Here is a 27,962-nt window from a genome sequence, read left to right as displayed (position 1 = left end):
GACCAACCCGTCTGGCACCAACAACCATGGCACGCTCAAAATTGCTTAAATCACCTTTCTTTCCCATTCTGACATTCAAAAGCAACTGCAATGGGATTGGTTGATTAGATTATTGCATTAATGAGAAATTGAACAGGTGTTCCTAATAATCCTTTGGGTGAATTGAATCATAGACTTGATTATAATTTTTTCATTTTAATCCCCTTTAAACGCCATATATACAGAACAGAAGACTCCAGAAGTTTAAAAACATTGGACCATTGTACAATATATCTACAAGTTTATAATCACAGTTTCACTCACTATACAATCAAGCAGAGGACAGGTTACAGACCACAAACAGAATAAACACATAATTTTTTTCCTTTTCAATTTCAATTCACCATTCACAAACATACATACTTCAAGAGATCTTTCTTCTATTTTGAGACATTAAATAAATTATGAATGTAAAGTACACTGACAAATTATCAACAGATTAGTGAGTCTTCATTTCGCCATTAAGGGCTGTGTGTAAATGCTTGTTTTTCTGATAGCATTGCATAATTTCCTTCATCCTGCGTTTTCCGGAATGTGAGCAATGTGTTTAGGATTTGGGAGAACTGAAAGCTACAATACAGGCTCTCGAGTTGGAACAGCTGATATGACCTTGACAAGCTTATATCGCAGTGAGCCGTGTTATTATAAACCCTTTATCACAGTGTATGGCATGATTTTACTTTCAATAGTGACTCAAGCGGGAGAAAACCCAGTGAGAATGGCACTAAAATGGTTGGTAAACTGGCTGAGACCTGCCAATCAATGCATGTCTGTCTTTTACAAGCTCTACAGGTGAAAGTGAAAAATCCATCAGCTGAATCCCGATGGTGCAATTCCTCATCATGCACCCCTGAAAGAAGGGACGGAGTCGAAATCAGAACAGCGAAGCCTACAGCAGTCGCAATTCATGGGTAGGAATGGATTCAGCTCTGCATGATATTGCATACCATATGGTTACATCACCACGGAATTGGATGTTAACGGGATATTTTTCAGGAGTCTTAGATGGGACGCTGGCCAGGGTGATTATGGCTCAGTCAAACAAACAAAAAGGGGGTTAAAATTGCACTTTTGCCCTTAATATTTACAATGTCTCCATTTCATGGGGATGTTACTCTCAAAAGTAGCTCTGCAACGTCATAGAAAGAAAAGAAAAAAAAGATGGAACATAAAACAGTTACAAGCTTGTTTTAACAAAAAAAACATACAAGCCGAGGTATAAGGGGGGGAAGAAGATGGGAGGAAAAATAACAACATTTAATTACAACTTAATCCAGATAAAACAAACTGATAATAAAAATGCAAGCTCCCTTAAGACTAGCCCAAGATGGATCAACCTTTCTAAGATGAAGTTAATCATTCTGAATAATGTTTTTAACTTCATAATGAGACAGAGCAAGAACTGTACTTTTTGGCATGGGCCTTCTCGCCTAAGTGCTTTATGAGAGATAACGCTATCCGGGCGTAGCGGTAACCTAGCAGCAGCGCGAACGGGGAATGTTGCCCACTCTCTTGGGTCAGAGCGTGTGGGATTACATACAAGGGTCCTTTTCATTACATAATACATTCATTAATTGGCACGTTTGCATGAGGGGGAAATGAGAGCGAGGAGGAGCAGCCATTAACCTGCGACGTCGTGAATAGAGGAAAAGCCTCTGAAAGCCTCTAAAGAGCTGCACAATCCGCAGGTCTCCATTAGTCCAGCGCATTTTGTTCTTCAAAAAGAGCGTGGGGTCACATTTATTCGAATATTCACTCATCTACCCAACTTCACACATCGGGTCGTTGGATATAGTACTGCAATTCTGCTCTGAACCAGATGAACTTGACTCATCAAGGCACAGGTGAGCCGGCTACATCACAGAGGACGGTGAAGAGAGGAACGTTGGATGTTGGGCACGATGTGAAGAAGAAAAGTGAGCACAGACTCTTGGTAACCTCTGTGCTTTTCATTCATTTGTCACACGAGTATCTCTGGCGCAGTTCAGTCTTCACCACAAACTGTGTTTCCAGTGTATGTTTCAGACTGATCTTGTCTGATCAAATGAGAACTGTTTTGTCCTCAAGCGTTTTGTGTCGGGCTCAGTTGAACAGTGTGTGCTGTTTACTGTAACAGCCATCTCTTCAGCTGACTTCACTTCCTTCCGGCTGTATCATCCGGCACCCTTTGCTGCTTGATTAGTCGTTCGATCTCCGAACCCAGCGTCTGGAGATTTTCCTGTAGAGAGAGAAACAAATCAGAGTGCTGTGAGGACTACTGCTATTATTTACATTGCCATTCAGTTTATTCATATGCAAGCGGAGCAAAAAGCCTGTAAGCTTGGATAACCAGGCAATTCCAGGCTGTTTTGCTTTGAAACTGTCTGATTTCCTGCTCATCTCACGATAAGACCGTAATCCTGCCATTGTGCCTTGAATGGAGCTCTGCGTTCCCCTTGTGCCCTGTCCTCATAACATACTTGATTAATTTCTCTGATCTCCCAGCTGATGTGCTTCCTCATAGAGGACAGCTGCTAGCCCTGCTGTGACCTGGATGTGGCTCCATAACCAAGAACTGGTCACTGTGAGCATGGAAATTTGCCCACTTACTCAACGGTCATCCATCACTACCAAATTTGCTTTTCTTCTGATAGCCATCACCAGGAATCCAGTTACACAGAAGCTTAGTTTAAAAATAGTAATTACATCAGCGGATGTCATTGTGGAACTCAACACTAACATCGATATACCAACACCTAGTTTGGCTATATATGGTCACACTATTGCAATTGCAAAACAAATGCAATCTGTAAAAAGTTGAGTTTAAAGGGATACTCCACTTTTTTTTTTGGAAATAGGCTCATTTTACCACTCCCCCAGAGTTAAACAGTTGAGTTTTACCATTTTCGAATCCATTCAGCCGATTTTCTGATATTTAGAAGAATATCAGTAACCAAACAGTTTCTGGTCAATGAGACCAGAAACTGTCTGGTTTCTGATATTCTTTTAAATATCAGAAAATTGGCTGAATACGTTCAAAAACGGTAAAACTCAACTGTTTAACTCTGAGGGAGTGGTAAAATGAGCCTATTTCCAAAAAAAAAGTGGAGTATCCCTTTAAAACGAATAGAGACCCAATTAAAAATTGCTGGATGAGTAGTCAATTCCCATTTATTTATAGTATACAGATTGTTTCAAAGCAGTTGTGATGGTGGCAGTTCTTCTATTTTACCACAAGATGCGTCATATATAGCCAACCGCTCTGCAATTTGACAGGGATGTGGGGCACGAGCAGGAAAGAGACCATCTCTTTTTAAAATCTTCATGTTTTCTTCGGATGTTCCAAAGCAACTGACACAAAGCGTAATTTTTTTTTTTTTCACAAAATGTGTTTTGGCGTACCACCGCCGGGCTACTGTTGTTGCGTTTGTCAAATTTACTGACGCAGCCTAATTGATGAGTGCAGTTTTCTCTTATAGGTGTTGATGTACAATATATGCACTGAGTTTGGTGACTGAAGGTTGGTGGCTGTATGTCAATGTCAATGGGTTACCCCTGTCAGTGTTGACGTTGGTCGCCACTGATCAGAGATCAATGTTCAATCAGCGTTTGCCAGGTAGTGGAATGTCTGAAAAGTGACATTCTGTAATCTGATGATTGGTTGGTGGCCATTAGTGCAGTGTGAATTGGCCTTAACAGACAAGCTACAAAAGTCCCTTTTTGATTTCATGGGGTCTTTAATGGGCTTGGGTGTCTGTCACTACTGTGGATGGTGGCTCATACCTTCAGTGTGATGTTTTTGAGCAGGGTGTCCTCCAACACAGCCTGGAGTTTTCGGTTGATTTCCAGCGAGAGGTCGAGAGTGAGGCCGCTGTCGGCGGGGTGGGAGGTGTACAGCGAGGCCATGATGCCACCCCTCCGGATCAAGTGAGCTTTGTTTAAGTCTGAGGCTTCTGAAGACAGAGCTCCAGTCTCTTCTCTGAGCACGTAACTTTGGATAATCCTGCAGGAAACACAACGTTTTTCACAGCAATTTTAAGTGTCAATGAAACCTCAAGCCACAAGCCTCAGTGAGAAAGTAAAAGGTGAAAAACCTGGGGACAGAGGAGGAAAAGACCCCATTACCCATATCTACATCATCAGTGTCTCTCTCTCTTTCACTCTGGATGATATATGCGTTTCACAAATAACAGATTAGAAGACTTTGCACAGCTAAATCTCAGCCGGACTGTCTCATAAGATTTATTTAATGTGACACTCATTTCCTTAAAATAGCTCTTCATGTCATTTTCTCTTTTGCAGGAGTACTTTGGGGGAAAAAAATCCATAAGCCGGTTATAATTAGTAAATGAATTTAGTGTTCATCTAAGAGTACATAAAGGACAAGCTTATTGGTTTTGATGTCAGGCTTAAAGGCTTTCTGGCTAAAGGCATTTCATGAAATAAAGTTTAAAAAAAAAAAAGGTTCTCAATTAATTAAATTAAAATGGCAATAGCAGTATGGCCTTGCGTAAAAAAAAAACTTAGCGAGGGTAGACCATGTAATGTTACCTGAATGAAAACAAGGTTCAGGGAGATAAAGGAAAAACTATACACCACAGTACAGAAAAGAAATTACAGAATTATTTGGATTTGGGATCATATATAAAATAGAATCTTTTCTAACATTATGAATGTCTTTACTGTAACTTTTGTAAGGATTTAACTCATCCTTGATGAATAAAAGTGTTGATTGCTTTTATTTATTTCGCCCGAAAATAAAATCAAAATTCTTACTGACACCTAACTTTCTATTTTATTCAAAGAATCCTGAAACAAAAATGTAAAAACAGTTTTCAACATTGATAATAATCATAAATGTTTCTTGAGCATTACATGATACTTCAGAAATCATTCTAATATGATCATGTGACACTGAAGACTGGAGTAATGATGCTGAAAATTCAGCTTTGATCACAGGAATAAATTACACTTCAGAAACCAGTTGTTTTAAATTGTAATAATATTTAACAATATTACTGTTTTTGTTGGTATTTTTAATCAAATAAATGCAGCCTTGGTGAGCAGAAGAGACTTCTTTTAAAAACATTAAAAATCTTACAGATCTAAAACTTTTGACCAGTAGTTTATATCCAAAATTTCAATCCTTAATTAATGTAATATTATCTTTTATTTTGTACTGAGACCCAGAAAGAGACATGAGAAATGTTTTAGAGATCTTAAAAAAAAAAACCCTCAATTCAGTTTTAATTGCTTCAATTTTAAATCACAGTGGCGAGCAGATGGAAATCATAAGTAATTCCCATTTCCCTCACTATTGTTTTGTTAAATAAAAAATGGAGAAGGAAAAAAAAAACTAGTTTTCTTTAAAGGATGATGTTGTGATGTACATTTAGTCCTTGCAAGAGAGTTCTTCCTTCACGACCACTATTTAAAATCTATTTTCTCTGCAATGACGCACAGCCCGAATAAAAGGCAGAATTCGATTCTAATGGTTTCTTCAGAGCACTGCTCGAGACAAAGACATTAGAGGATGTAAGACTAAACGTCTCTAAAGGTAAAAAAAACTATACAAGTGCTTTCTGAATTGATGAATTCACTCTCATTTCACTGTCTGAATCTGAAATGAACAAACTAGGGCATCTATACCAAACCAACATTTAAAACAGGGATTTTTTTTGTACCCTGATAAAATATTACAAAGAATTTAATTACCAGAGTGACAGGAAAGAAACTAGGGGAAATGCTTTGGAAAAAAAAAAAGTGTCTGTGATGTGCTGATTCTACAAAATCAAACAAAAAAACAGATACTATACGTAGTCGTACACATAGATGCACACACCACAGAAAGAACAAATAAAAACGAACAACTTACCTCTCACTAATATGCAACTCCATAAGGTTAGTATTTAACAAAACGAAACAAAAGGAAATTAAAAAGCTGCCCTTAGCTTAACATTTTGAATGCACATACAGACACATGTAATTGCAATTCATTATAACCTTTTTTCTAGTGGCAATCCTACAACAGTTCAGTAGCATGTAATCCACTTTACTGCCATTCTGACTTTTATAATACAGAACAGTGGAGAACTGACAGTAAATTGAAGAAAAGAGAGAAAGAATTGGATCGGAGAATTGGACCCAGGCTGGACAACAGCTGTACCACAGCTCTGAGACCATTCTGAATTTTGATTCGCAGACCAATTTGTTGGAAACAGATGACAGTTTTAGCTAAAGCGCAGTAGCATGGCCTAATTCTCATTGCCTAGAGGCTGAAAGAGCAAAAGATAGGCAGCAGGAACATCAGAAGAGTATAGAAAATGTGAATCTTTATGTTTATTTTATGAGGATTGTGAATTTCTAGCACTACAACTGAACCATGACAAAAGATGAGAGCTCGTATCAATGATCATATCAAATCAAAGATAAATCTAGACAGCATATTCCCGTTTCAATCAAGACAAATGGGTCAAAAATACCCAAATCACTCACCAGCCTTTCCAGTCAGATTGCATTTCATACATTAAAATCTTGAACTGCATTATTAAATTTGCCTGTGTAAAACTCACCACCACAATGTTGGTGTTCGTTCACCTGACAATATTGCCATGTTTTTCAATGTCCCAATGATATTCTGGTCCTTTGACACTGCTGGAGTCCCCAGGGAGGCAACGTCAAACCGAGGGGTTCAGAGTCTGAACATTCAATCATTTTTTCACACAAGTTTCATCATCCACTGGACAAATATCTAAAAAAGTAATAGCAAACCTCTCCACACCAAGCCATATGATTTGTCCATGCTAAAATGTAATCCTTAAAGAAATAGTAAAGAAATAGAAAAATCTGACATGATTTACTCACCCTCAAGTTGTTTCAAACCTCTATGAATTTATTTCTTCTGTTGATCTTTAAGATATATTAAAGAATGTCAGTAAGCAAACAGTTGATGGACCCCATTGACTTCCATAGAATTTTTTTTTTCCTACTATGGAAGTAAATAGGGTACATCAACTGTCTGGTTACTGACATTCTTCAAAATATCTTCTTTTTTGTTCAGCAGAAGAAAGAAATTCATACAGGTTTGAAACAACTTGAGGGTGAGTAAATCATGACATCATTTTCATTTTGAAGTGAACTATTTCTTTAAGGTTAGAGGTTTGTTGAAATGTAGCAAGCACTACTAAATATAGTAATAATTTATGCACCAATCCAATAAAAATGAATGCAAGTCCAACAGCACTTGGTATCAATTCCAGAACACAGCAATTTCATCTAACCGTCCTTGACGAGTGGCACAATGAGAATACTTAGGTTAAACCCCTTTGATAAATATGGTAATAGGTCATCTAGGTGTGGTCAAGCTCTAAAACCAAGGAGACGTTATTAAATCAATTGCGGTTTTATGGTATAATCAATTTCCACTGAGCCTTGAATGATATAACGGCCTGATCTAACCTTTCCGTATGTCAAAGAATCACTCGAACGGCAACAGTCGATAAACACTGGGAAACATTCCACCGCTTGGCAAACTTGGACTTGTGGAGGAAGCTCAGCTGCACGTAATGGCTAAAGATCAGCTAAGGAGGCTAAATTAAGCCTGACCTCAATGGGATGCGTCTTTGATTAGAACTAATGAATGTGGGTTAGTGCAGGTGGATTGACTAAAGGCCTATCATTATTCAAAAGTGATGGAAAATGGACATAGATGGCATTTGGGTCCAGGGTGGTGGCAGCAGCCCAACTTGTATCCTTCTGCGGCATGTTGAATTATTTATCTCATTCAAAGTCTGATCACGAAAACAAGGCATTCTCGTTCTCTGAGCGCATTCACTTTGTTTTGCAAAAAGATTTTTTTTTTGTTCTGTGGTGGAAATGTGCACCGGCAACCTGAATCCTCATGTATAGGGGTGCATATGAATATGTATCAGGCATCATTAGCAACCTCGGTGACGCATCGTTCCCGCAAGAACTGACAGCTATAAATATCACTGCCAAGACCTCTCTGTCTCTCTGGTTTGCTCAGTGCGTGCGTGTGTGTGTGTGTGTGTGTGTGTGTGTGTGTGTGTGTGTGTGTGAAAGAAAGAAAAAAAATGTATGCCAGATCCCCTTTTGCAATGGAAGTCAGATACAAGACACAAGCCTAGGTCAGGAAGCCAAAGACAAATAAACAAAAGGGGAAAAAAACAACAAAACGAAAATAGGCAGAAAAACAAGAGAAAGAGAGGATGCAAAAGAGGGACAATGACCAGCCAAATCTGACCAGATGGAAAGGAAGGGCGGCAGTGAAAAATTCTCTACACCAAAAGCTCAGGGCTATTCTACAGTGGAATCAAAAATATTTGGACACTTAAAACTGCCTGAATATCACAGTGTTAGATATTTAACACACAACATGGCCAAACCTGTTAATTAGAGCATATATTTGGCCATTTCAGTCAATTTGGTGAGGACAAATTTATGCTGGTCATTTAAAATAAATATACCATATGGTTTTCATATTTTATCAGACATTCATAGATTTTTCATTGTGGCTGAAGTGTCCAAATGTTTTTTTGGAGCCATTGTTTTCATTGTTCTACATTATTATTTTTCTCATTGCTTCTCTTTAGTGTCCTTCCTGACAACTTTGTATAAACTAATGTCAATAGAAACTAGACAGCTCATTTGTAATGGTCAAAATAAGTTTTTCTCCATTGTCTTTCATCTTCCATTCTGTCTTTTTCACTTTCACTCACTTTGTCTTTTTCCTGATCTCCTCCACCAGTTGTTTGATGTGGTCCTCCATGAATTCAATCTTTTCATTCTTACGAGCATGTGCTTTCTGCAGCCGGACGATACGCTCCACCAGCACAGCTTTGTCCACTTCAGGAAAGCTGTCCACCACTACCACAGATGAACCGGACTGATTCTCCGGAGAGCGATCATCCATACTGCTACCCCGTGCGTTTAGAGAGCCTGAAAGTGAGAGATTCAAAGCATTGTGAAGTAGTAATCACACAATACAACAATACACAACACAGGAAGGAAACTTAGTACTATAATTATAGGAAAACTCTGGATTCAAAACAAGTTAAGCTTTATCTGCAAATGCTGCTGGTAATGTCGATCACCTCAAATTCATTTTGACACATTCCTTTTTAAAATCGCAGGTTACAGTAACACACTTACAGGAAAGTAAACCAGGTCAGCATTCCAGAGGGTTTAAAAGAAGAAATGTGAAGATCAGTTTTGTGTTAAAGCATGTACGTGATTTATTTAGAAAAGATTGAATAAAAGTTCACTTATCCACTGTTAGTGTGTTACTGTACTGATATTTTACTTTCTGGTTTCTCTTTCGTAAAATGAGGTTGATGTGACCTAATCTGTATTGAACCAGAAAAATTACACACACACACACACATATTTTTTGTTTTTGTTACGCTCACCAAAGCTACATGAATACAGTAAAAACAACTTTTCTATTTTAATATCCACCTTTTTCCTGAGTAAACGATGAGTGCTGCCATGAGGAATTCCAACTTCCGTTTAGATGGTGTCCTGTTCCGGTCTCCATAGGAACACATTGTCAAAACGGGGTAAAAAGAGCGGCTGAATTAACTAAACAGAAACTTTTTGAACATTACTAAAAAAATAAAAATGTGCGTAGGGTTAAGCTGTGCTGTAGTTGGCGCTACATAACAGCAATAAACTGAAGAAATTCTTGGGAAGTATGTGTTTTGAGCACCAGCGAAACTGAAATGAATGTCTGTAAACAGTACATGTCAAGAGAAAATGAGCAAGGCTTGCGGCCCTTACGTTAAAATACTACCCAAAGAGGGTATATGTGCTTATTCATTTTGATTTGATGACAAAATCCCACGAACTTCAGTAGGAACATGTAGGATGTATGTTGTTTTCGGACAGTTTTGCGTCATCTACGCACTCATTAAACTTTGTTGAGTTAAGGCACTGACAAAAGACAGCCATTGCTGTAGAGTCACAGTGGAGCCATGTGCTTTTTAAACTCTTTTCATAAGTTTAACATTACATTATCAGCTCGGAAAATACGCTAATTTTACAGCATCATTCCAGTACGAGTCAGACGAGACTTTTACGTTCAGAAAAAGGTGGATACATGAACCTTCATAATAACATATTTATTCATAGTTAGCTCTTTCAAGAATATAATACGTTAAAAGACCCTATTTCATGTGTTGATTATGAATTTTAATGGATTATGCTCTTTAAATGTGCAGACATGAATATGTATAATAACTCTGCTTTAGGGCTACCCCGAATAAAGATTTTTCTAGTCGACTAATGGTCGTTCATTTAAACCATTAGTTTAACCCACTACATCTTAAAATATTAATTTAATTACTAGTAATATAGGCCTAATATGTCTATTCAGCACTCAAGCATTCAAAATAAATAAAGCTTGCTGCAAAGCACCGGCAAATTATGAATGCGTCAGGACAAAATAGCAAAAATGACGGAATACTTTAAAGGGATACTCCACGCAAAAATGAAAATTCTGTCATCATTTACTCATCCTAAAGTTGTTGCAAACCAGTTTCTTTCTTCTATTGAACACAAAGGAAGGTATTTTGAAGAACGATTGGCACCAAACAGTTGTTTGGCAACATTGACATCCATAGTAGAAAAATAAATACCATGGGAGGTCAATGATGCCAATCGTTCTTCAAAATACCTTCCTTTGTGTTCAGCAGATGAAAGAAACTCAAACAGGTTTGCAACAACTTGAGGGTGAGTAAATGATGACAGAATTTTCATTTTTGGGTGGAGTATCCCTTTAAGTTGTTACACTATTTATCTAGGTTATCTTAAGAGCGAGCAGCCATATAAAGTTGCTACTTGCATGTTTTAAATGATAAGCCACATTTGGATGGATGGATGATAGGCGAACGCTTCGATTTCCTTCACCACATACTGTAATTACCACAAGGACCTGGTGTTAAAGGGTTAGTTCACCCAAAAATGAAAATTCTGTCAGTATTTACTCACCCTCATGTTGTTCCAACCCCGTAAGACCTTCGTTCATCTTCGGAACACAAATTAAGATATTTAAGATATTAAGATCGCTCCTGCATACAGTCCATAGGCTTCTTGAGGGACTGGCTCTTGCTGTCCCCGAAAAGTCATTAAAGACATCGTTAAAATAGTCCAAGTGACTACAGGGGCTCAATCTTAAGTTTATCAAACGACGAGAACACTTTTGTGCGCAAAAAAAACAACAGAAATAACGACTTTATTTCAACTATTCGTTTATTTCTCCATGGGCCTGTAGTCAGTTAACGTAGTGTGATTGCGTAGAGCTACGTCACACGTAGGCTCACTATTGGCCGACGCTGGTCATGTGTGTGTGATGCGTGTGACATACAATAACAGAAGCTTACGCTATTAAACTAGTAACCTGACTTGCGCAGAGGGAGAAATAAACGAATAGTTGAAATAAAGTCGTTATTTTTGTTGTTTTTTTGCGCACAAAAGTGTTCTCGTCGTTTGATAAACTTAAGATTGAGCCCCTGTAGTCACTTGGACTATTTTAACGATGTCTTTAATGACTTTTCGGGGACAGCAAGAGCCAGTCCCTCAAGAAGCCTACGGACTGTATGCAGGAGCGATCTTAATATCTTAAATATCTTAATTTGTGTTCCGAAGATGAACGAAGGTCTTACGGGGTTGGAACAACATGAGGGTGAGTAAATACTGACAAAATTTTCATTTTTGGGTGAACTAACCCTTTAACAATGTCCCTCAAGGACTGAGTGACTTCACCACTTCCTTTTTTTTCTGCGACCGACTAATCATATTTTGGTTGACTAAGCCTCTTCCAGTCGACTAACATTTAGTAGACTATTAGCGGGCAGCCCTACTTAGCCTACAACTATTTAAGTGGATTAAGGCTATTGTGATTAAGAAAGAGCCCTATGAGCAAGAGGGTGAACAAGGCATTATGAATACTTTTATAATGCATTATATATTGGCCACAATTAAAGCGTTACCAAAATAGGGCATTTAGGGAAAGTGTGTGTCACTCTCAACATCTTTAACAAAGTGTTAAATGGATGTACCTGAGGAACTGGAGCGGCTGCCCATACTGCTGCCTTCTCGATCACATCCTCCATTCTCCACCTGATCCAGCTTCTTACGAGCTACACAAAGGCACAAACACACAATGAGTTCTCTCATTCTCTTACAGTGATGAACACACACTCCTGGCAGAGACCGACACCTCAGTATCAGTAATGAGCCGATGACTGAGTGCTTGTACCGCTCAGTGCCTCTTTCTAGTGCTGCACCTGCTGAGGGGGGTTATGACTAACCATAAAACTCCCACCCGCTTGGCACATCTACCGTCCATCAAATATGTAGAATTTAAGTTTCATTTTTAAAATGCAGACCTTGAGAAAGTTTTTGAAGATCACGGGGACCCAATTGGGAGAAGGAAAAAAATAGATTTGTTTAAAAATACCATCATACTGTACGCCTCCTCCGACACTAAAAGAGAGTCCCAAGGTGCACGTTCTTCTCCCTTGCCCTCCCCTCCTCGTCTCTCCTCTCAAAGAAGAGATGCTGTGAAAACATGATGCTTGTGCCCTAACCTAGGCTTTCCTGCGGCTAAAGGCAGGCACAAATACATAAACTCAATCTGTCTGCAATGAACGTCAGTCTGCCCCACCGGGAGCGTCAATATGCCTTGATAATTACTAACAGTGCCTGTGGGCTCCTGGGAGCATGGAGAAGTAACTCACTGAGAGCCTATTAAAATAACACATCGAATTCTAGTTAAGACATCTACACACAGAGGAGAAAAACAATATGAGAGGGGAACGATATATAGCCCCTTTTCAGAATTGTGTTATGATTTGTTAATTTTTTTTCTTTCATTATGTATTAAAAACATTGGCATCAGTGGTTCTTAACCAGGGGGCCAAATATGCATTGTGGGGTTGTTCTGATAGGATAGACCGCAAAGGGAAAAAAACAATACTGAGCAAAACTAAACTTACAATTGTGCATATCAAGGATAGAAAAAATAAATAAGCTTTTTAAAGGAAGGGGAATGCTTCTCATATTGACGTCAAAGGCCATGTGTCCAATTCTATGGTATTTTGGCAAAAGTGTGCTTGGTACAAGCGAGCCAAATTAAGAAGATGCCAGCTTGGACCTGTTGTGTGACATGTCCTCATCCTCAAAAAACATAAACAAAACTATGCAACAGACCAAGACTACATTAAATATGAACTTTAACACATTTATGTGTTAAATGATCATGCATTTAAATAGTTTATCATATTACTGTATTTATGAAGTTCATTCTGATATTAACAAATTACAGGTTTTTTTTTTATTATTATTTAAGGTGATTTTGTACAATAAAGATATTTGATCATTTTGGTGGCAAGCGTTTGATGCTTTCATGCGATGTCACATCCTTATAGGTTCCCCACTTAGATGGCAAACCAAGGCTTTCCACCATTCCCCGACAGTTATTTTTATCAGGTTTGTACTAACCTGAGAAAATTCAGTTTACACATGATTGATGATTATGGCTTACAGATATAAAAATCTTTTCACAATATTCTAATATTGAATTTGGGGTTTTCATAAACTGTAAGCCATAATCATCAAAATCACAACAAATAAAGGCTTGAAATATCTCACTTGGCATGTACTGAGTCTATATAATATTTTATTTTCACCATTTAAGTTGAATTACTGAAATTACCATATTCAAATTTTTCGGGTTTCACCTGTATGTAAATGAAAAATAAAAAAGGACATTCATTAATTGAGCTGCTAACCCTGCGTGAGCTGCTTGGTGAGGTCTTTGATGTTGGCCGTCTGTTTTCTCTTCTGAGTGACCAGTTCGTCTCGTAACTCCTCCACGCGTGTCTTTAGTTGTGACGTCTCCGTCTGCAATGACATTCTCTCCGTCTGCAACGCCAAAACTTCCTCTTGTCTCTTTTGCACCTCTATCTTCAACCTTTCAGTCTAAAAAAAAAAAAACAGACAAACTGAATAATGCCAAAGTCTAAATGATTAAAAGTTGTGTACGTGTCTTTTGGAGTTGCTAAAAATAAACTGGCCATTCAATACCATGATGTTTGATGTAACTAACCAAAAATAGCAGTTATGTAACAATATCCTGGCTATGTTCAATAATAGTGTAGGTTTTCCAGTAACAAACAATCAAGCTGATTTGTTTTATTGGAATGGTTCGTTTTAATATACGAGATCATTACCATTTAATTAGTCTCATCACTCAGTAGTGTTCTTTTTACTGCACCTTTTGTGTAGCTAATAAATATTCAATTAAATTTTGTTGTTTAGAAATTATTTTTTTTACTTCAGATACAAAAAAATTGCATTTTTATAATATATTGCATTGTTTAAAATTGTGTTCAAGTTTTATGCTCAATGTTTGTGCTTTACCAATTAAAGGTGCAGTAACCGATTTCTGAGAAACACTGTTGAAATTTGAAATCAACCATAAAAAAAACCCTCCCTTCACTGCTCTTCCTCCAAAAACGCAAACACGCAATGCAAGAGTGGATGTCTCCATCATAGCTGAAGTGAAGCAAAATAATACTTCACAAAAAAATAAAGTGAAGATGGCGAAAGAAAGACAATGAAGAACAAAAAAAAAAATAACACAATACACAATATATACAAGATATGGTCGCCAGCAGCACACTAGCTCCAGACAAAAAAAAAAAAAAAGATTCCTATAGCTAATATTACAATACCATATCTTGGTTTCTCAGAAATCGCTTACAGCACCTTTAAGATCCTTAAAGTTTGTGAACCAAAAAAATAGATTTAGTGAAAATATTTGAGTATAAAAAAATGATTTTTAAAAGTAGTGCCTTTGAGGGTGAGTTTACGGTCATTTAACTACTTTTAATAACAGGTAGCTAGTTATTTGGCATTATACGGTTTCTAAAAAATCTCACTACACTGATATACATGCAATCGTCTTACCATTTCAGAGAGGGATCTCTCTGTCTCCTCTAGTTTGCTGTGCAGCTCTCTGGAGTCATTGTTCAATCTGTCCAGCTGGGCCTGTAAGCTGTTGTTCTCAGACTGGAGCTGAGCATTTTTACTGGTGAGTTTCTCAGTAAAGCCCAGTAGCTCTGCCTCTCTCGTCCTGCTGCCTTCAATGTCCCTCTGCAGGTCAGTTATCTGAGAGTTCAGATTCTCCACCTCCTCCCGCAAGGATGCAATTTCCTGATCATCCCTGAGAAAGACACACACACATCAGACACGAAGACCAACACATGTACAGACCGTGCTATTTAAGAGTTTTGCACCCTTGACTAGTTTAGGCATAAAGGTGTACCAGCGTTCATGACTGAGTAGACTATAAAAGTACCGGACTGAAGGGTCTAAATGAATGTACTTTGCATTCCCATTCTTGGGAATACAAAGAACTCATCTGCAGATCAGAGTTTTAAAATACCCTCAAAATAAGAATTAGCTAATACAGCTGACTGACACGTTTATGTGCCCACCAGAAGAGAAACGGGAGCAGGCCCTGTGAGGCGGCCACAGAAGTTTGAATTATTTCGTCAGTGCAGCAGGGGCCCGTGTGATCACGCTACTGTGGATTCACATCCACCTGCAGTTCCTGCATCAACAGGACACCAACTGCTGGGAGATCACTCAAGGTCAGGGCACAGTACTGATGCTTCATGTTCAATAGAGGCATAACAAAATGAACAGTCTAAGGATCAGGGAGTCGGATGCAAATGCTATTCAATCATGCAAATACGAATAAAGTCTGTAGTGTTGGCTTGACTATTATAGACCTTAATGAGAGTAGAACACATTTCGTATATAGACGTGAACAAAAACGAGGCTGAGGAAAGGGAGTTGGTATGGTGTATTGGATTCTATATTTTCAGTTTTCTTTTTAATTTATGTTTTAGTATTTTTGTGTGCTTTTGTCTTGATCATTTTTTTATATTTCTTTTTTTCCCCATTTAATTTATTTTTATTTCAGTTTTAGTATGTCTAGCCTACCGAGCTGAGGATCTGAATCAGGTGTGTTAAATAAGGGAGACATACACAATATGCAGAGCAGTGGGTCACGAGGACTGGAGTTGAGAACCCCTGGTTTAAGTCATTTTAAAATCAGTCCCCTGAGCAACATTTGTAATCTTTGCATTTTTTTAAGTCTTTATCTTTAACATTTTTATTTTATTTCATTTCTGCTTTATTTCAAGTTTAGTTTTTAGTTTAGTTAGCAAGACTAGGGTAATCTTAGCAAGACTAGGGTAATCTACTTAATATGTTATATAGTTGTCTTTGTTTTTCATTGTATTAATGATTTTTCTTTTTTTTTTAAACAAGGCTTTATAACATGGTTTTAATTCTTTATTTAGTATAATAAATTAACAATGGACAATTAATAATATTTTATAAATCTTAAATGATAAATTCAACAAGCGAGTATACCTAATTAATTATATAAATTATTTTTAATTTATATATATATATATATATATATATATATATATATATTTATTTATATGTAGTATAAATATACAACATTTATAAATAAACAATAGCCTAGGTTAATAAATGCAGTAAAGAGTGTTCATTGATTACAATTTGTTAATTTAATTTGCATTAATACTACATTTTTTAAATAGTTATAATGATTGTTTGAATAGAAAATTATGTTTACTTTGCATTGAAACTGGTATAAGTAATTGTAAAACATAACTGGTAAATGAGTCCTGAATATCAGATCTGAAAAGCAAATTGGAATAGGGTGCAGTGCGGTGCATACAAAGTTTAGGCTCGATGAGCTTGTAGTCGAGTAAATAATACACATAATATAGTAGTTAGTGGTAGGAGGCTATTGGCATGAGTGTTCAGACCTCTGGTGCTGCTCCTCTAGTCTAGTGATGGCAGAAAGTTTTTCCCTCTGGTTCTGGATCTCAGCCTTCTGTCTGTTAATGATCTCTCTGTATTTGCAGAGTTCATCTTCCCAGCGGGGCCGTTCATCCTCCAGACACTTAACCTGAGGGCCAGAGAGAGAGTGCCAAAGCATAAGATTAATGTATTTTTATAGTATCATTTCAAAGAGTTATTTTTAGAAATGAGTTTCCACCTTGGTCCGGAGGGTGGTCAGTTCATCCATGCCTTCCTTAAAAGTCCTCTTGAGATCCTCCAACTCCTTAATCTTGGCCTTGTGCATCTGCCAATCAAACAAACTGACCATGAAAAACCCCTCTTTCGAACATCCAGCCATTGTTCATTATTGTAATCACAATCAGCAGAGGACGCCTGCTAGGCAACACTGTTAATAATGCTAATGAGAACGCAAACGCAGGCACTATTTCTTGCACAGGGGTGACTCATTGATAAGGGAGCACACACTCTCATTGTCGGCCTCGGGTACTAATGACGCTTGGAGAATGGAGGCTCATTTACTCATAAATGCATTTAAAAGCAGGTGGCAAAGTGCCATACGGCCCAAGTGGGATATCTCAGAAAAGCAGTGGCAGAACAGCTAAAAGAAGCGAACCAAAGAAAAGATATATGAGGTGTAACAACATGAACAAACACTCATCCCCAAAAGCTGTAAATTAGACTTGATGGGGCCTTTGTGCCCTAGTGAAGCACATTACTCAAATATGAAATTTATATCATTATCGCTTGTTGTAAATATACAGCTCCTATAGTCAAGACTGTACTGATATCAATCAAACTGTCTGAATTTGTGCTCTTAAAATGAATTATACTGAAGGCAATCGGAGTGTAAATTAAGTGAAGCTGCACCTCTAGATGGTCTGTCTGCTCTTGTTTTTGCTTCTCCAGCTCTCCTTTGGTCTCTCGTAGTTTTGCATCCAATTCATTTGACTTAATCTCCTCAGATTCCTGCAGGAGTCAGAAAGGGAGGAATGAAGTTTTTAACAAGCCACAGAAATTGCAAATTAGCTTATATCCCCCTAAATGAAGATAAGCCACACAAATTATGTTGAGCGGAGGACTAAAGCAACCATTTTTTAATAATTTGTAGCAGAATACACTGCTTGAAATGCACATCTCCAACTCATTATAGATAACGGACAAAAGACTTTTGCAGTCTACATGCAGGGCAAATGTTTGTATATGGTTCCCTCTAGTGGGCAAAACTGATCTCATGTCATAAGAAAAAACTACCTGGTACGTGCGGATCATGTCCTGGCAGTTTTTGCGAATCTGTTCAGTCTCTTCTTTTGCTTGAGTGAGCTTGGCGGTGGTTTCTCTTAACCGGTCCTTTGTTTCCTGTTATTGAAGAGACATCACAATAAAGTGAAATCAGCAATAGAGTGTTGTTAATTTTTTAACTAAAATGAAAACTAAAATAATTTTCGGTAAATCAAGCTAAAATATAATAAAATATAAATATTAGATGAAACAACTTTTTTAGTAAGCCGAAGGAAAACTCATAACTATCAACACTTAACTAACTATCGATTCTGTTTACATTATAATTAATTACACTGGAATCGTTGGAATCACTTTCAGAGCAATTTTTACTTGAACCTTAAGTCCTTCTTTTACAATGTTCGTTGTTTTACCTTGTGAGCATCCGTTTCAGTCTTCAATTTGTTCTGAGCCCACTTTACTTTGATGACATGAGAATTGATTTCTTCCTTGACTTTCTCCAGTTCACGGGAAAGTCTCGTCACCTCATTCTCCTACAGAAGCGTAATCAAAGACAAACACTCCTGAGAACATATACATAATCAATGCATACTGTAGATTCACACACCACATTAAGCATCAAAATAAACTATTTCTTAATGTATGACCTTGGCATCATAGAGCTGCTGCAGGCGGCCTTTTTCCTGGGCCAGCGTGTTTCCTCGTCTGGCCTGCTTGTCTACTTCCGTTGTGGCCTCCCGTAGCTTCTTCTCCAGCTGTTCCTTCTCCCTCCGCAAGTCCAGCGCTTCCTTTTCACCTCGAACATACTTCATCACCATTGTCTCCTTCTCCTGACGAGCCTCCTCACATTTCTTATTGGCCTAGGATGAGCAAAACATACATGTAAACAACACATGAACATGCTCTGTTTATGGATCATGTGAGATCTGTTCCCCGCACAAATATTAGTGACCGATATATTGCCATGACCGGCATTTCAGACGATATTTGGCATCCTAGTTATTGGCATCGGCCGAGAAGTTTTTCTGTTTGGCCAATGTGTCCTATTTTGACAGCATGTGGGACTGACAGCATGTCAGCGCGAGTGTCAGATCTCCCATTCTCCTCCTTCATTAGTTTGCTGTCTCTTTTTATCAGTTCTGTTAAATTATTAGACAGAGCTGTAAAAGAAAGTAATCAGATTTACCAGATTAATGAGTGCACTGGTTACATCGTTTACTTCCTTTTTATTCATAATTCATTTTAACAGTTTGATATTTGTGAAGAATACTGTAACAGGATAAAATCTATTCATTTTACAGATTTATTATTTAACAAGTTCTATGATAAATTTTCTGTTTCTAAAGTTCTATTTATTTCCAATATAGTAAAAATGATATACAATTGTCATGCATGTTTTTACGATCTATGAATGTATCAGATTTATAATCAGACATCTCTCTAAGATATTGGCATCAGCATCAGCCATAAAAAAAATAAAAATAAAAAATAGGGCCGTCAAACAATTAATCACGATTAATCGCATCCAAAATAAAAGTTTGTGTTTACATAATATATGTGGGTACACTGTGTATACTTATTTTATATATATAAATACACACACATGCTTGTATATATTTAAGAGATATTTTCATGTATATACTGTATATATATTTATGTATAATTTATATTATATATAAATATAAATATTTTACATATAAATAATATTTTTTTCATATACATGCATGTGTGTGTGTATTTATATATACAAAATAATTATACACAGTGCACCCACATATATTATGTAAACACAAACTTTTATTTTGAATGCGTTTGACAGCCCTAATAAAAAATCAATACTGGTCGACCACTACCAAATATACACTAACTATGAAAACTTCTATGATTTATCATAGTTGATGTTTCAGTCAGTGAAAGAGCAAAAGAGAGGCCCTCACACTTAACTGAGTTTACATGAGAGAGAGGAGCTGTTTGAACAAGTCCTGCCAAACCAAACACAACTCTCTTTCTATATTTTGTGCAAATTTTGTATGACGTTAGTTCTCAATATCTGAATGCTGGACATCACATTTAGCTGCTGTTGAGTGGGATTATAAAAGGAGGACAAATACAAATGTAAATTAACAAAACGCACAGCAAACCTCCTTCAGTTTGTACAAACATGATATCACTGTATGACTGTTGTGATTACATTTTAAAGATGCTTAGAGACAGACAACTGTATATATATATATTTAAGAGGGTTCTTATGCAGAAAGGGATTTGTTTGGACTGTGTCCATGGCGATGACCTCTCACCTGTTCAAGCCTATAGGCAATATCCCTCTGCATCTGCTGGATGGCATTCTTAGCAGCCTGATCCTGGTGAACCAGTTTGTCTCTAGAGTCTTTTAGTTCCTTCATTAGTTCCTCCACCCGGCTTTCAAACTGGTAAAACAAGAGAGACAATCAGTTAAAATGTCATGACTGCAGAAACCATAAACATATTCATCATGACAACAACAGAGGCAGCACTGACAGACAGTAGACGGGTCACAGTTTACACGGCCAGTGAGTGCAATATGACTAAATATAGGCTACACTGGTGGTCAAAAATTTTAAATCATGAAGAGATCCTTCAAAAATCATTCTAATATGCTGATTTGGTGCTCAAAAACCTTTCTTGTAATCAATATTTCCACAAAAATACTAAGCAGCAAAATCTGTTTTCAACATTGATACTAATAAAATGTATTATTAATGATTGATCACAAATAACAATTGATAATCTAGCACTAAATTAGCAAATTATAATTATTCTGAAGGATCATGTGTCTGAAAACTAGGGTAATGATGCTGAAAATTCAGCTTCATCATCACAGGAAAAAACAAAAAGATAACCGCAAAGAAAACGGTTATTTGAAAATGCAATAATATTTCACAACATTACTGTATGTTTGATCAAACAAATGTTAGCCTTAAATTGAGCAGAAGAGACTTCTTTTTAAAAACTAAAAAATATAGAAACTATTGCAAGATTTTAACCATCAGTGTACCTACGTAACATAGCATCTTCATTTAAATGTCAAGTTCTGGACTGCTTATGAAAATATTTTCAAATTAATATTGGAATAAGTGACTGAAAGGCTCCATTCAGAGTTTCGAAAAATAAATGCTTCTCTTTCTGACAACCACATGTTAAGTTTTCACAGTGCTGCTATTGACTGAAAAGTAAAGAGACAGGCACGATTTCATTCAGAGGAAGCGATTGTCTGTGCGCCTATGTGGAGAAACCATGACAACAAAACACGGACAATAGTTTCACGTCATTACTGCAACACTTAATTACGGCTTCTCGACCTGTCCCCTCCAGGCCGCTCTGTTTGATTTGTGTTATTACCCACGATGACAGGGGGCTGTTTCAGATCAAACTGAACTACAGACTCTCTTAGCCTGGAGTCTCTCTCAAACAAACCCGCTTTTCCAGTATCAGATGAAAGATCTTCAGCAAACAAGTGTTCTCTAATCACTAATCAGTGCAAACGGGAAAGTCATGGTTGTCCATCCAGATCATGAAGATAATATAACGCCATTCAGCACAACATACCTAAAATCTGGAAAAGCTGGAAACGAAATTGCAATGTGAGTGCATGGATATACACTACAGTTTAAACATTTCGATTTATTTTTAAAGAAATCAATACTTTAATTTAGCAAGGGTGCATTAAATTGATCTAAAGAGACAGTAAAGACATTTGTAACATTACAAAAGTGTGCCATTTCAAATAAAAGCTGTTCTTTTGAACTTTCTATCCATCCAAGAATCCTGAAAAAACTATCACAATTTACATAAAAATATTAAGCAACAAGTGTTATCAACATTGATAATAATAAATGTTGCTTGAGCACCAAATCAGCATTATTTCTAGAGGATCATGTGACACTAAAGACTGGAGTAATAATGCTTAAATTTAGCTTTGCCATCATTAAATGAATAAATTCAATTTAAATAGAAAATAGTTTAATAACGCCAGCTGCCTTCTCACTCTCTTCTCCCTGACGGCAAAGTGACACACACCCGCCTCCCATTAAAATAATGCTTGTATTGTGTATAATTTTACTAATTCCAGCAGGTTTCACGCTCACACCAACTCACACTGATCTATTTTAAGTGGAGCACAATAACCGCCTCTCAAACAGCTTGTGAGTTGCAAGAAACCAAATGAGTGACTTAGTTACTGCATTTAAACAAAATTATGTCAAAATGCCCGTCTTGGCGAGTTTTCAGCTAGTCTTCAAACCCAAATCTTCAATAGTTGCACAGTTTATCCAAAAAAAAACAAAAAACAAATAAAGACAGACACAACACACACACAAAACAATATGGTTGCCATTACCTTCTTAATAGTGCAATGATGCTGTTTCTCCGTCTCTATCCTCTTCTTCAGCTCATCCCTCATGTTGTCTTTCTCAGAGCAGATGCCCAGAATCAGCTCCTGATGTTTCTTATTCTCATCAAGCAACCTGAAAAACAGTTACCAGCTGTCACTACCAATGTTAGCACATTGTAATACACTGGAGCTTCTGCAGTGTAAAATAATGCTCTTTCTGTTGTGTCCGTCTGTAATTTGCTTGTTGTCAGTGTGAAGCATATTTTTACAAGCTAAACTGGTGATCTAAACATCTAAACATATAAGTATCAGGCGCCATGTGTCATAATGTAGAAAACAGGTGTCCAAGAGCGTCACCGATCAGACAATATTAACAGCAGGTCGGGCAAGGAAAAGCTATGGAGTGGTTCCAATATGAGAGTCAGCCAGATGCCCTTGAAAAAATTAATAAAGGCAAAACAGGAGGGGGTTTTAGAGCAGAAAAGCTCAGGTTGACCACATCATAAAATATCAATAGCAGCACCAAAACAAAATAAATCATAGCTGTGAGCTTGCAATGTGAACTAAATGTCATAAGTTACACAGGCAATGACTCGTGAAATAAAACAAAGACAATTCTAATGCATGGTCTTCACTGGCTGGATGCAAAAGCATTTTTGCCAGGCTACACCGACAATAAATACGCCTAGTCTCAGGCTAAAATGCATGTTTGAGCTGTCTTACCTGAAAGCAACTTGCACCTAAAATATGTCATTCACAGTGCCACTGTTTTGTTTCAAGAAATGCATGCCGGTAATGTTTTTTTTTTTTTCTAAAGCATGTTTATAAAAGCTCATGCAATGCCCAAACTGAACAAAGGTCTAATGCTAGCTTAGGCTCAAGTAGTATGATTTTTTAGCAAATTAAGTCAGTTCTTTCAATTAATTGGTCAAAAAGACTCACAGAATAATCATTGCTTTGAATCATTCACACAAGACATAAATTAATAACTGTATAATAACTTACCTGTTTAACAATATCCAAAAAACATCAGTTTTAAAAGACCTATATTGTTATAAAATATGATAAGTATTACTAATTATTATTATTATATTAATAATAAGTCTATATATATAATCTATTAGTACTAGGGCAGTCAAATAATTAATCGCGATTAATCGCATCCAAAATAAAAGTTTGTGTTTACATAATATATGTGGGTGCACTGTGTATTATTTTATATATATATATATATATATATATATATATATATACACACACATGCTTAGAAAAAAAATATTATTTATACATAAAATATTTAAATATAATATAAAATATATATAAATCTATATGCAGTATATACATAATAAAATTTCTTAGATATATACAAGGATGTGTGTGTATTTATATATATATATATATTATATTTTATATATATATTTTAATTATTTTATATATATATATATATATATATATATATATATATAAAATAATTATACACAGTGCACCCACATATTAAGTAAACAGAAACTTTTATTTTGGATGCGATTAATCGCAATTAATCATTTGACAGCCCTAATTAGTACATATATGCATTATATGAAATACAATTGCTGCAGATGTCTTTAAATATATATATAAGATATATATAAAACATATATATGAAAGATAGTGATGAACATGAAGAGTAATTTTCATGCAGGTAAGAAAGGCAAATTAAAGTAACGATTTACAATCTCATGCTGCTATAAATCTTATCACCAGCAGACTATAACCTCCAGTGAGCTGATTGACATAGCTATTAATCAACAACCTACCTCTTGATGGCTTTCTCTTGTTGGGAGTACTTGTACTGTACACACTTCTCAAACAAAGCCATGGAGTTCTGGTCCTTCTGTAGTCCATTGGAAGGATGTCCCTTTTGGAGGCCCTCTGACTGACTGTTCAACAGCTCATCTTCCAGCTCATCCAGTAGAGACTCCTGAGACAAAGAGCGTTGGATCTCAGACATCAGCTTCCTGCTGCAGTCCGTGTCATATGGGTTCATGTTGGAGTTGGATTGTGAGTTAAGGGGTACTGAAACAACATCTGGCAGTTCCTCACCCTGACCAGCTGGTGTAGAAGTCAAAGGAGGTCCGTTAAGTTCTGTTGGCCCATTAAATGCATCAAACTCTGTGGATGAAAAATCATCTGTCCCATTCAGAACAGATGGAGAAGATTCCTCTACCTCATTCTGAGTCCCACTGTCTGATTCTGGAACCACCCCTGCTGGTTCCTCAATGCCAGAACATCCGAGTTCTCCATCAAAAACAGCGGGAAGTGATTCTACAACACTGTCGTGGACAGCTATTGGTGTCCTGGCATCATCAATGGAGGCTGTTCCACTGTCACAGCTAGTGTTCCCATCACCCTGTGCTTGTCCTCCAGATCCATCCTCTGGCTGAACCTCTGTGTGACCTCCTCTGTCCACACTACCTGGAAGAGTACCATCCAGCTCAAGACTGTCCAGCTCAGTGTCTTCATCCTGTTCTTTTAAAACAGGTTCACCCTCATTGCTGAGGACATAGGTTGACCCATCCGGAACCATGTTGACCTCTGAACTTTGTGAGGGGTCAGAGACAGGGGTCAGTTCACTCTGACAATCCAACTGCTCCATGATCTCCTTCAGCAACTGGCACTGGAAAACAAACCACACACAAGTGACTCACATGCATGTGAAACTCAAAACAAAGCACCTGCCTAATAAAAAGATGACTTTTATGATCAACATAAAACATCTTTATAAAGGGATCACCAAGTCAAATAAAGCAGACAGATTAATATGACTATTTTACATTATCAGATTTCCGATTGGATGTTTTCTTGTGCAAAAAGTCTCAGTCGTCACACCTGCTGTCATGATACTGCCATTAATAGTATCTCCCAAACCAACACATTTCCATGATTGAGGTGTGGTCCTTTATTTCAAAATAAGGACACGGCTCTCCTTCTACCCGGAGGCAGTTTTGTAATGGCAGTATTGTGAAACTAAGATGGCCCGCCTTTCTCACGCCCAATTTGCCTGATACGTCATTGTATTAGAAATTAGTGGCTTCCTGCATTCCCAGCTAAATGCCTATACATGACACTGGAACGCACAAAAGAAAATACTTGGCATTGAGGAAAAAAGTCACACTAAATGAGTGAAACCGGGGCAGAAACCCATCCAGTAGGATAATACTCCAGTAGGAGAGAATGGACCTTAACCCAAACACCTTGAGCCCACATAAGGTTTCTTTTTTAATCTTGTCTTGCAGGTAACAACGACTCTACCATTTCTTTGAAAAAAAAAAAAAAAAAAAAAAAACATTATATTTTTGTAGGGCCGTTTAAAACGCTGCTTTCTCTCATTTTTTAACTTTGAATTTCTCTTAGCTTTTTTAACTCTGGGAATGCTTCTTCAGTTGGGAAATGCAATAAGGCTAGACCGATTTTGAACCGTCAAAACCATTTCGATAGTCTGTCAGTTTTCAGTATTGGTAGGCTAAATGACGGAAAATACTATAACCTACATTACAAAATGTATTACCATAAAATATACCCAAAAGCTTTGTTAGTGGATCATACACAATTTCTGTTTGAGAGACAAGACTTTCTAGGACATGATGTGCAATTGCCAATAACTCAACTTAAACTTTAACTTTAAAAGGTCACCAGCTTCTCATGCCTCTCTTCAAGCAAACATTGTTTACTGTCAACTAGCACGAAACTGAAATGTTTGATATTTCAAACTCAGTGAACATACTTTAAAAAGTTGTTAAATGTTTGATAAACGACTTCAAATACACGTTTTAGTCAGAGCTTTCAGTAGAAAAAACATTTTGACCCACATTGAAAAGTTAAGCAATTTCCAGCCCATGTTAACTTCCCTCTTTCTTATCAGTGTTTGAAATGTCTTTGTTTCTTTATCTTCAGTCTCACAGATCATCATATTATTGCATTTCTTCTGTAATTCTACAGGGGAGGATGGACAGTGCTCTGCTACCCACACAACCAGACACATTTGCTCACACCAAACAAGTTATTTTATCTATAAACCCCATTAAAAGAGGAATAATTTGTAAACAAAAACAGTAATGATGATTATGTTGTTAATTTTGACAGATACTGCTGTTTCCACACAGTTGCAGTTAGCTTTAGCACGCAGGCTAACCTTTCCAAATATATCACATTCTACGTGTTAATCAGAAAACACCTGCTTTGTCCAAGCGAATCAAAAGAGATACGGTATTAATGTAATTAATTAGTGAATGGTCAATTATTTAAACACCTACAATACAAAAATACACACATGTAAAATGTGAATTGTGTGTGCTAATCTAGACCTTCATACATAACATTCTCAGGCTGACCATATGAGTTTTAACCGCTATATATAACTATAACAAGAAATTTAGCTTGCTATAATGATATGACAAGAGTGTATTTATTAATTTTGTAGATTATAAGTATATAACAATAGTATATCATCCAGCTGCCACTGAGTTCACCCAATGATTTAGCTTTCAAGCTAATTATATGAACATCCGCTTTTGCGGTTCGGATCTGGATATGTTGGGTTATAATATGTGACTTACCGGTTATGTTAAATCCATTTAAAATGCCATACACCAGCTGTAGTGATAAATAGTGAGAGTCAAGCCCGTGTAAGTGATCTCCTCCCGAGGTGACACATCAACAATATGGCCCCTGCACTGATAGCGAAAAATTGCGAACACCGAGATGGCCAGCAGGCAGTTACCTAGAACGCATGATCAAATCCCGCCAACAGGGGGAGCCAAGTCGCCCACATTACTTTTCTGAAGAGTTTCTGAAAGACCACATGAATTTAATTAATTATTTCAATTAATTAAAGTTAAAATACTTATATTGGTAAGACATGTACTGTCAAAAAATGTAAATACGCGTTCTGGCTTTATGTTCTAGTTGTAATCTAAACCAAACGGTAAAGATCGGAAGTCTGTCGCCTTTTGCCATGGTTTAAAGGCTCCCTCCTCTTACTTTGTTTTTGTTGTTGATGTAGCGTAGTGTTTATTAAATTTGAGGGTATTTATAAAGTATTTATATATCTATATATAACTATAACTGATATTTTATAATATTAGACCAATAATAATTATGATAATGCATAGACAAAGTTAACAGCGCATTGTTTTGGGCAGGATGTGCAATATTTTTTGGAATATAATTGGATTTTTGTCCAATTAATAAAATAAATAATGATCAAATTGAGTTATCAGTTTATATGACAAATGTTGCAGCCATAATAACTTCTGAGTATACTGCATAAAATAAGTAGCCTACATCTAATTTTGGTGTCTTTTAAAATGTATTATGTATATTGACCACCTTCATAAAGTTAACAGGGTGACAGTTCTACAGTTTA

At 36.9% G+C, this 27,962-nt stretch overlaps 1 protein-coding gene across 3 annotated transcripts; it reads right to left on the bottom strand.

Moving 5' to 3' along the window:
* Window positions 1-179: 179 nt before the first annotated feature.
* Window positions 180-27,306, bottom strand: ccdc186 (coiled-coil domain containing 186). 3 transcript variants are annotated; one of them, XM_089122218.1, is made up of 17 exons: window positions 27,154-27,306; window positions 24,355-25,214; window positions 22,565-22,691; window positions 20,487-20,615; window positions 18,837-19,049; window positions 18,603-18,722; window positions 18,202-18,306; window positions 17,818-17,916; window positions 17,147-17,233; window positions 16,914-17,056; window positions 15,010-15,265; window positions 13,830-14,019; window positions 12,096-12,176; window positions 9,496-9,558; window positions 8,757-8,976; window positions 3,802-4,021; window positions 180-2,257 (listed from the first exon to the last, which is right to left on the bottom strand). In XM_089122218.1, exons 2-17 carry the CDS (start codon window positions 25,191-25,193, stop codon window positions 2,174-2,176), a joined length of 2,976 nt encoding a protein of 991 aa, XP_088978344.1. In that variant the 5' UTR covers window positions 25,194-25,214; window positions 27,154-27,306; the 3' UTR covers window positions 180-2,173. The 3 variants fall into 3 exon arrangements, with proteins under 3 accessions (XP_088978344.1, XP_039520937.2, XP_039520938.2); XM_039665003.2 differs by lacking the exon at window positions 9,496-9,558; XM_039665004.2 differs by lacking the exons at window positions 180-2,257; window positions 3,802-4,021 and having other exon boundaries at window positions 8,803-8,976; window positions 9,496-9,568.
* Between the last annotated feature and the right edge of the window lie 656 nt (window positions 27,307-27,962).

This window comes from Pimephales promelas, chromosome 17 (assembly GCF_988280905.1).
Source record: "Pimephales promelas chromosome 17, fPimPro1.hap1.1, whole genome shotgun sequence".
Classification (NCBI taxonomy): Eukaryota; Metazoa; Chordata; class Actinopteri; order Cypriniformes; family Leuciscidae; genus Pimephales; species Pimephales promelas.
The sequence above is the reverse complement of the archived record's forward strand: the minus strand, read 5'-3'. Positions and strand labels throughout refer to the sequence as shown.